Genomic DNA, 10,735 nt, shown 5'->3' with positions numbered 1-10,735 from the left:
ATCCTTGAGGGCAGGTACTGTCTTTTCACCCTTCACTGGCGCCCAGAACAAAGCCTGGCACAGAGTTAGCACTTATTAGTTATTCGGTGGGTGAATAAACAGATGAATGAACGACGCTATTCTGCAAAGCCTGAGCAATCAGGGGCTGGTGTCCCTGAACCACGCTTGCTGCCGTTCCAGCAGGCTGGCAAGCATCTCTTCATTCCCTTACTTTTCTGGCGGGTCTTAATTCCCTTGTTTGTTCCTCCTTTAGGATGACCAAAATCCTGTCCCTAAACCGCGCCATTCCTCAGTTGATATGCTCATTTCTCGGACAGACGTAGCTGTTTCTGAGGAATGGCAGGCGGAACACGTAGGTTTTCGGAGGCGAGTAGCCGGGGGCCCTTGACGCGGCGAAGGTAGTTCCAACGCCCGATATTAAAGGGTTTGGACCCTCATTTCTTCAATCGTTGATAAACAAAACTGCTCACTCTCACCTCCTCGTGCAGACGCCGCAGTGCTAACCTGGTTCCGACTGACACCGTGAGGAGGGAAAAGAACGCCGAACCGCCCTCACTAGGAGAGAAGGGAGAAAGCAAGCGTCTCCCCGACCCCCCTTGACGCCTGCCGTTCCCGTGCGCTCCACCGTCCGACGACTCACGCGCGGGGCTGCGGGCGCCGAGACGCGAGGGCAGCCGGGGGCGCGTGCGCGCGGGAGGACCGGGCGTGGGGTGGGGGCGGGGAAGGGACAGAGGAGAGCGCGGCGCGCCAGCAGGTGGGAGCGTCCTCTCGCGCGCGTGCGCGCCCCGTGCCTTCTCCCTCACGTTCCCCGCGCGCCCCGTCTCCTCCCCGCCGGGCGCGCGCCGCCTCCTGCCCTCGCGCAGGGTCTGTCTCGGTCTCTCAGAGCCGCACGCTCCGCGGAGCTCCAGCCACTGCCGTCGCCTTGGCAGCGGCTCTCCAGCCCGGCGGTTCAGCATCGGCCCTTCAGCGCCGCGTCCCAGGCCACCTCCCTCTCCTCCGCCACTCCCCTTTCCTTTCCCGCCCTTCTCTCCCACACGGTCCTCGGAGAGAGCCTGGATACGAAGCAGGCGGACGTGAGAAGGGGGTTGGAAAAATGGAGGTGCCGCGCCTGGATCATGCCCTCAACAGCCCCACCAGCCCCTGTGAGGAGGTGATCAAAAACCTCAGCCTGGAGGCCATTCAGCTGTGCGACCGAGATGGTAAGAGCGGCCCGGACGGTGAGGGTTGGCGGGGGTGGGGGTAAAGCCCGCTGCCAGACGCCGCGGCCACTGGAGCTCCCGCCGACCCTGCTCGCCCGGGCGGTAGGGTCTTTTGTTGTCCCCCTTGTTCAGTTGAACGCTGATGGGGGCTCCCCTTCGCCCACCCACTCCCCCCTCAGACCCCAGAAACAAAAGGACCCCGGGGCTCGCGGGTTGGCTGGGGAAGTCGCCGTGGTCCCCGGCCGCGGAGCCCCTCACCGTCGTCGCCCGCCTGGCTCCCGCCGAGGGGTTGCCCCGCGAGGGCGGCGTTCCAGCCGGCGTCTCCTGCTCCGGACCCGGTGTTTCCGATCTTCGCCGCAGTCCCGCTTTCCTGGGTCTCCCGGCGAAAGCCCTCGGGATGTTTCCAGCGTTGCCCCCTGCCCCCAGCACACACTCATTAGCGGTCTCTGCCTGGAAACTTACTAGTTCCTTTTTGAGCCTCCCATCTTCAGACTTCCTACATTTTGAAGTCTTTTTATCCTTTCAAAATGGAATTTGAAGTGACAGTTATTTTTCAGTAGAGGGACAGAAGAGTGCGTTTCAGCACCAAGGACAGCCACAAGCTTCGTGGTTTGAAACTGTGATTCAGACAGAAACTGTCAAAAATGTGTAATGGAAGTGGCCTCATATATCTGCCGTGATTCAGAGTATGTGGCGAGTACTTACCGTTGTGTCTTGATATTATAGCGCTTATTCTATTGTTAAAGTTGACAGGCTCCTTAAAAAGGAAATTGATTAAACAGATCTGAGCGTTAAAGGTAAACTAGTACAATGTGCAGTATGGGTAGTTACAGCGCTTCTGTATTATTAGTTGGAGTAGTTGGAGAGTCAGTGCTGTTTCAGTAATGTGAAATAAAACTTCATTTGTAAAGAAGTCATCTGATTAGTACTGATTGATGTAATAATTGTAAAAAAATTATACAAGTGACAAAGGAAAAATAATTTGTGTTGTCAAGATGACCCTGAACAGTTTTGACTGTAAATGAAATTAGTGTTTAACTCTGTACAGAGATGATTTTAAAATGGTTTTTAGTCACGGTTATGTAGATATACTAATATACTTACAATAAGGTCGTAAAATTGATCAGTATATAATCCAAGTAGAGAGCAGAGGTCTTGTTTCCAGTCATTTAAATGGTAATAACTTGGTTAGGCGTTGCTGTATAGTACAGTTTAGGTCAACTGAACACCGAATTTCCGTTTATTAATAAATTTAGGACAATCACTCTTGGATTAATTGCTCTTTGAAGCCGAAGGCACTTTAAATAATTTTGAAAAAGGTGTAGTATAGATGATAAATATTCTTGCAAAAGCTGCTTTTATTTTCTTCATCCCTAGACTGTTTTGGTCACCATAGTAATAAGTGCACATACTTTTGACATTAACAATTCATTGTTTTTGTATTCCATATAGGAAGTTGCACTATTGGACTGTACAGATTATTTTTAACATACCTCATAGAAAGTCCTATGGGTTTGTTTATACTCTTGTGAAATGACTGTATAATGTTACCATTGTAAATATTTTTATTTTCCTATGCTGGTTTGCCAAAAAGCAATAATAAAGGTAGATTTTATTTTCATCTGCTTCAACAATTTACCAAAAGCTCGTCACTATAGTTATTGGAAATAGGCAATTCATGGTTGCTCCTCAAAAGCCAGTAGTTAGTACTTAAAACTGCACTTACCAGATGTTTCAAAGATGCTAAGAAAAATAAAGTTTTTTTAATGACCTTTACAGAGTTAATAATGTACAAAAATTAATATCCTGCATTTATCGTGTCTCTTCTCCTGGAGTAGAGTTATTTCATTTTGGTAATGTTTTTTAGTTTCTATGATCACGTTACTAATCCTGCAAAATGAATGAATTATGTAATATTTAATTGGGGATGTACTGACACTAGGCAGTTTGAAAATTACTACTTATTTACAGACTTCTAATAGATTCGACGCAGATTAATTAGTTTCATTTTATAAAATAGCTTATGTCTTCAACTACAAAAGGCTAACTCTATTAAAAGATGTGTAAAATGTGAAAATAGCTCATGTAAAGATTTTGTTAAATGCCTAACTTTACATTTTGTGAAACTCTGTATGTCAATTCCAAAAATGTTAAGTTGGCATCATAGGAATAATTTAGAGGAGATGATATAGTTACTTTTACAGAACAATTTAAAAATGTTACATTAAGTTTTTCAACCAGATCTAGTCATACTTTTATATTGAGAAATTTTCAGCTAGACGAATTTGCTTCCTTCACTTCCTTCCTTTCACTCCCTCTCCAGTCTCATTGTTTTACTTCTGGAAATATATAACAAAAATTTGTGGCAGGTCTGTTTTGCATTTAAATACATAATGAGTTATATTTTCATAATTGTATGATTGTAGAAATAAATGTGTCTTGTTTGCTCTTTACTTTTCCTACTTTAATATGAATCTGATGATGAGAAAAATTAGTACAATATTAATTCCTTAGAAGTGGAATTAAGTAGAATAAGAGAAGATACCATATGATTGTTCAATAAATATCTCCTTTGACCCTCTCCACTTACAGATGTTTTTAATTTTATAATGTTTTGCATATTACATCAACTGAGAGCTATAGCTGCTGGCAAATATAACTGTATGTCTTATTGTCTTTGTCTTATCCTCTTTTATGTTTTTTTCCCCTTGTCATTTGCCTTTTTTCTTATCTGTTTACATTACTAGTAACAATTTACAATGCTTCTTTTTCTCATCATCCCTCAAAAGGCTTAATAGTTTCTGAAGAAGTTGTAATAGAATCCAAGTGGTCATATAATTGGATATTTTAATTAAGCAAGAGGGTTTTCATACACACATTATCTCATGTATAGTTTTATCCTAGGCATGTGTGCTCTGGTCGCTAATACAAGGCCCTGCCTAGATTTCACTTGTAGTTCAAAATGAGGATTCTGGACAGACTTCTATTAGAAAACCTCTGAAGATGTGCTGTTTTCTTACAACAGACAAATCTGTTGTAAGAAAAAGACTGTTCCTGTTCTTCTTCTCTTGTATGTTGAAGTGGCTTCAGGTGACGTATATGATACACTTTAATGGCGAGTTTTCAAAAAAATCAAAATAATTTCTTATCTGGAAGCATTAGTAATATGGAAACTTATTTTCAGTTTGTTTCTTCTTATAGATACTTCAGACCCTCTCTGACCTGTGACATTTCAAAACAGCTCTGACCCCACACATAGAATTCTACACTGCTTCTCTTCACTCTTTTTTTTTTTTTTTTCCATCATACATATGGAAGCTTTCTTTCCTTGCTGTGGAGGAAAGATTCATCTTTATGTTGCTTTATATGCATCCAAGCTCCCTCCACATATTCTGAAAGATAGATTCCATTCAATTTGGACTTTACCTTATTTACTTAAATTATAAATCAGCTGAGACTGTCTTCTTCACTGGCATGTGAATTAAACAAATTTTAAGTTTGAAAACAAAAGGTAATACAGAAGTGTTTAGTAACACAGTGCTGTATTAGATCATTCTTAATGGTATGTTTTAAAGCAAATGTCTAGGACAAATACTCTTAAATGTTACCTCTCATAGTACAAGAATTTAAGGTAGGCATTACTGAGTCTCACTGACATGCGTGTAGCATGGTGGTAATACCATTTTACATCAGACCTCTCATGAAATGTTGACTCTTGATAGATATATGATCTTAGGAAAGTTACTTAACCACTTCTTAGCCTCAAGCTTTCTCATGTAATATGGGTATAAAATGTCAGTCCGGTAGGGTTGTTGAGATAATTAAGTATTATAAAGCAGTTCTTGACACAAAATAGAGAATAGTAGTTATTTTAAATGGGATATTATTCTTCATATACCTTCTTGAGATACTGCTTTATAATTCTTCATTATTTGGCCAATATTTGGATTAGATCTTTTTAAAAAATTTCAGTTGTGTTTTATGTAGAAAATCTTATGTCACTTCAGTTTCATAAGTAGTCAATGGAAACTAAATTCTGAATTTTAAATGAACAGTAAAATCACAGTTATAGTACTCTAATCTTTGCTTATGTTTTTCTATCACATCAGTTACATCCTTCTCAACCTTAATCCTAAAATCTATTTTCAGCTTCTATTTGAAACCTGCTGTTTGCTGTGTTTCATGTACATTGTGACCTTGATACCTGCTTTGAGTAGGTATTTGCATCAGAGATCGTCTATGTTCTTGATTCAACAATTGTTTCCTTTCTTTATTTTTTTTAGAGTATAGATCTGTACTAGCACATGTGACCTCTGGGTTCATTTATTTGACCCAGATATTACTATGGAGATGCTATGAATTTTTATTAGTGTGAAAACAAAACGAAACTAAAAGAAACAAGCAAACAGCTTGAAGACCATCAGATTATGTTAAACGAATTTATATCTTTGGTAGGGGTTCTAGTTCATTCCCAGAGAAGACCAGGAAGTTACTAGAGTAAAAGAGTAAAAGTCTCATCAACGCAGATGTGACCAGGCTCCCTCCAGTGGCAGAATGACTGATATGTCCTAAGTTGAAACATTCTTGCCTAGGTAATTAAGCCAATTAGAAATTCACTGTATAGAATACTATCTAGAAAACTTTCAAGTACCTTTAAAAAAATTCTTGCTGGTATTTCCTTCTCTTTAGGCCTAAGCTTGATTTTTTCATTTAACTTAGGTAATAGTTTCATGATGACTTTTATATTTTATCCTGGATTTCAGGATAATAATAATAGCAGGTACATCAGTTATAGCAGTAAGCATGATCCTTCTGGTTTTTTATTTTTCTTCTCTGTCCTTAGTAAATCCATAATTTGTTTTCCTTATATATTTGCCTCTTTCTTTGGTTTATTTTCCATTTCTTTTAACTTTCTGTGTAATCATTTTATTGTTCATAAATTATTTAAATTCTATCTTTACTACTATAAAGCATTTGCTTCATTTTAAGAGTTTAAAATATTTTGTTAATACTAAACAGTAAACTGTCTTATTAATTAGACTATTTTAACACATACGAGAAGTAAAATTAGTATTTGGGGAGGACTTCTAGCAGAAATGTGATGAAAGAGTTTAAAAGTCTTGACAGGAAAAATAGACAGCCTCAGCTTGTTCTTTTTATGGGAGAAGAGTGAGTGGCAGTGGTATAGAAGAAATGTAAAAATAATTACCAAAAATTTGTGATTGATTGAATTTTCAACCAAAATGAAAAGTGACCAATGGTAATAATAGGATTTTAGATTTGGGAAATCTGAAGAATCGTTAACAAGAATGAAAAAAAAAAAAAAGGAAAGGGTATTTTGACATCTGATGACAGTATTTTACATCTTAAATTTTAGGCCTCAGGGAACATCTAAATGCATCCCAAACACTTTTCCAGGGGTGCTTCCCTCTGAGAAATCATTCTCAGAACAGTTTTTATGTACTGTTTTCTCGTTGTTTCAGTGTGGACGCTCACAAGAAAATCTATTTACATTCTTCTTAGTCCTTTTTCTTCATTCTCACTATTCCTGCTCTTTAAGGCTATTTATCATCCAATGATAATATTTTGAGAATCATTAGTAAACTACTTGATACAGGATTATGAAATAGATTTTTTTTTGAGTCATCTGCATGAAGATAGTTTTGTAGTCTTAGGAGACTTTTCACAGGGATGTAGTACAAAGTGAAAAGAACATGTACATTAAGGTATTTGAAGTCTAACGTAAAAGACTTCTTTGGAAGTGTATATTAAGCCTTTACCAATTCCTCCGGTGTTCTGGGAAAAGGGTTCTAGAATGAAGGAGAGAATTGTTCACATTCCTCTGGGGAGACTAGAACTTGGCTGAACAAGGAAGATTAGAATTTGGCTTCAGTTTTAGAGTGACCTCTGAAGAGCTTTGTGTCTCTCCCCTTGAAGGTAAGGAATGATCACATGCTAGAAAAGGCCAAGTTGAACCTCAAAGATGAAATAAATGTGCAATTCAGGCTTGTTAATGCAGGCAAGTACTCTACGTTTTGAAGTCCCTCATTAGATGTGAGTTGAACAAAAAGCATCATACTCCGAATTGTGCTTAATTTGTTTATGATGTTATGACTACTTGGACCAAGTTTGTGGTTCATTATAAAGGGGTTGTGGGATTTTTGCATATGAACTGTTACTTGTAGTGTTTGTGGAAACTACTGTAAATAGACCTTTTTGTTTTCTATAGCCTATGCAAGTGTTATCTAATAATAGTGAGAAAAGCTTATAATTTCCCTCAGTGTGTGCCAGTAAAGACAAGGCACAAAATATTTTTCAATATGCTTACCGTAATTTTTCTTGAAAAATACTGCCTTACTTTCTCTAAGCCTGAATGTTGGTAAATCTCCTAGTCTTTAAAAATTTTAAAGCTGATGATAAATGCAAAGAAAAATGACAGACTATTTTTGAGCATCAAGTATGTGATATGTTCCTCATGATTGCATTTTCAAGTTTTATCTGTGATGTAGAACAGGGATCAGCAAGTTACAGTCCTTGGGCCAAATCTGAAAACCTGCTGCCAGCTTTTTAAATAAAATTTTATTGGCATAAAGCCATGCTTATTTGTTTACATATTGTCTATGGCCGCCTTCTTGCTAAAACATCAGACTTGTGTACCTGTGGCAACAGACCACATACCCCACAAACCTTAAAATACTTATTATCTAATCCTTTACACAAAAGGCTTGCCAACTCTTAATGTAGAGGGCTAAGAAAATAAATTAATATCTCTTGATAGGAATAAAAATATTGAAAGAGTTTCTGAAAAAAAATTATAATATTTTGCTGTTATAGATTACCAGGGCTTTAGATTATGCTGGTCAGGCAGAGTTCTGTGGAAAGCTTAAAAACCTTACCAGGCAATAATAGGAAACAAGCCCTAATTTTAATTTGAAATCTAGGCATCATATGAATAACTTTAGAAAGAAATACTAGTTCTGCATCACAATCTCATTAATAAATATGTTTTAAAGAATCAATCATGATGATATTAACTTTGAGAAATATATTTATATTGATACATATTTATTGATACATATTACAAACATTTATGTGTACATCATATTCTTCCTTCTAAACCAAACTCTTATTGAAAAAGATTCAAGGTCTTACTCATCTTTCTATTTCCATAATCTCACATACTACTTCTCAGTCTATCTGTAGTTTTTTTCAGTGTTTAACCTAAGACTGTCTGATACATTATAAAAATATAATAAAAATGAATTATTAGAAAAATGAAATTTTGAAGGTCCAAAAAGATTCAACAGACATAAAATTTACTGTCAAATTCCTATACAAGTTTCCAAATGCTTAATCCTAATTTTTATATTTATCTCATCACAAATTGGTAAATAGTTTGCAAACCGCACTTTGAGCACAATAGCTAAAGAAGGGTGACATTCTATCCTTATTCAAAGCTTAATTTTTAGGTATTGAACTTAACCAGTTACTATTCTCACTTAGTTTCCTTTTGTTTTTTTTTTTTACTTGCCTTGTATTTTTACTGTTTATACATGTATTGCAAGTTTAGGATCTCTGTTAAGAATTGAAAAAAGGATCCAAGAATGTGTAACTTGGCTCCTGCATTTAAAGAATTTACTGGCAATTAGGGAGATGATACATTTAAATAGATAAATACATGATAAGTATATAATAGTATAAAAGAAAAATGGTTAATTCTGTCTTGAGTCTCTCAGATGACTTCACAGAAGGAAGCAACATATTCTCTTGGTATTAAAATTTAAAAATTTGAAGAAGCAGACAGAATAAGGGCACTTCTGACAAGATAAGTGCATATATAAAGGCATAAAACTATATATGTCCTAGGAATACATAGCACTTAGTATTGCTAAAAAAGAAGTATTCCTTATGAGAAAATAAACTAAAAGCTAGTTAGGGAGAGCTGTTAATAGATTATGTCATGATCTATAGTTTGGATTTGTCTAGTCTGAAATCATACTAGTAGACTCCAAACTTTGTAATTTGTAGAGAACCTTTTAAAGCAAAACCACCACATTTTAGAGAATTCTTAATAAGTAAATGTAGCATTTTATTAGTATACACTTATCCTGGAATTTCAAACATACCTTGTATTTCAAATAAAGTCAATTGATCAATGGATATAGTTAGAAATTAAAATTAGCTGTTTACTTGAAAGTTGTTACTTTATATCAGCCTAAATATCCACTTTATTTCTGAATTTTATTTTTATTGCATTGTGTCTAGGAAATTCTGGTTCATACAGATAAGTAGTGGCAAATGATAATGTTCTTAATTCATTTTCTTTTCTCAGAATACTCTTTAAATAAATTGATTCAGACTTCAGAGAAATAGTAAGTTGTTCTTTTTTTTTGTCAACTCAAAGTGTAAGTCCTTTTGGAGGGAGGTGATAGGATTGACTCATCTGTCAGTTCATTTTGTCATTGTTCAGTGTGAAAATAATTTATCTTGTAATATTCTGAAATATTCATTGATAACATTTTTAAATGCTCACATTTTTGTACTGATCTCTGTTAAAAATTTCAGAACAGCTTAATTACTTGAATGATGACTCAACTGTAAGGATCAGTTTCATTACTGATACTTTATATGCATCTATAAGCTTGGTAACTTTTGTCAGATTGAGGTTTTTCAACTTGTTACAATGCTATATAATCATATTAGCGTGCCTATTATTTATATGTGAAAGATATTTATATAAAGACTTAAATGACTAAAGTATTTCTTGTTTCTTTTGAAGTATTTATACTTTGCTTTAGGACATCTATTTAAGTTTGGTATGAAGAAAATGAATTTTGAAATTTTCTATTTGTAACAATACAGTTAACCCAGGAAAAAAAAGAAAAACCCATCAATTTAAATGATAATCTATGTGTGATTAGGCAAAACTGTTTTGAAATATCTTAGTATCCAATCCTTACTAGTGAACAGTTAGTACTTAATGAAAGCTGGCAAAAGCTTTTATAAGAGCTACCACTTCTGAGGTTTTAAAATTTTTATCTACTTCCCTTAATAGAGTTGTCTCAACAATTCTTACAGTTTAGTTGATGATGTGTTAAGAACTGATTTAAACATTAAAATTTTCTTGTTGTTTGTATATTGGTTTAGCATCCTTGAATTGACCTATTTGAGAAACTTCTACAAAAATAAATGCAGAGATCTGCCACATTCAAATTCTAATGCAGTTAAATTGGAAAGATTTTACATAATTTCAACATTTGAATTAATCAAGGATATGTGATGAGTAATTTTGTATTTTCTGCATTTTTAGACATGTACCACTATTTATTTGAGTTTGTAATAACAGTTTACTAATTTAACATATTTGTCATACTGTTATATAGGATTTAATAAGACTTTTGTCCAATCATGTATGCTGTTGTTCATAGGTAATATGGTGACTTTGTTCTGAGCACATCACATTTTAATTCCTAGATTTATAATAATCTCATATACACTTTTTTTCCTTCAAAATTGTGGAACTTGTCAAAGACTGT

At 36.2% G+C, this 10,735-nt stretch overlaps 1 protein-coding gene across 1 annotated transcript in view; it reads left to right on the top strand.

Annotated features, from left to right (window-relative positions):
- Positions 735-10,735, top strand: part of PHYHIPL (phytanoyl-CoA 2-hydroxylase interacting protein like) — a 116,472-nt gene continuing 106,471 nt past the window's right edge. The window contains exon 1 of the mRNA XM_005699048.3: positions 735-1,199. Within this exon, the coding sequence (XP_005699105.1) occupies positions 1,094-1,199 (106 nt within the window). The 5' untranslated portion in view covers positions 735-1,093. The remainder of the gene's footprint in view (positions 1,200-10,735) is intronic.

This window comes from Capra hircus, chromosome 28, assembly GCF_001704415.2.
Source record: "Capra hircus breed San Clemente chromosome 28, ASM170441v1, whole genome shotgun sequence".
In the NCBI taxonomy this organism is placed as follows: Eukaryota; Metazoa; Chordata; class Mammalia; order Artiodactyla; family Bovidae; genus Capra; species Capra hircus.
Note: the sequence above shows the minus strand (reverse complement) of the source record. Positions and strands in the feature narration are given on the sequence as shown.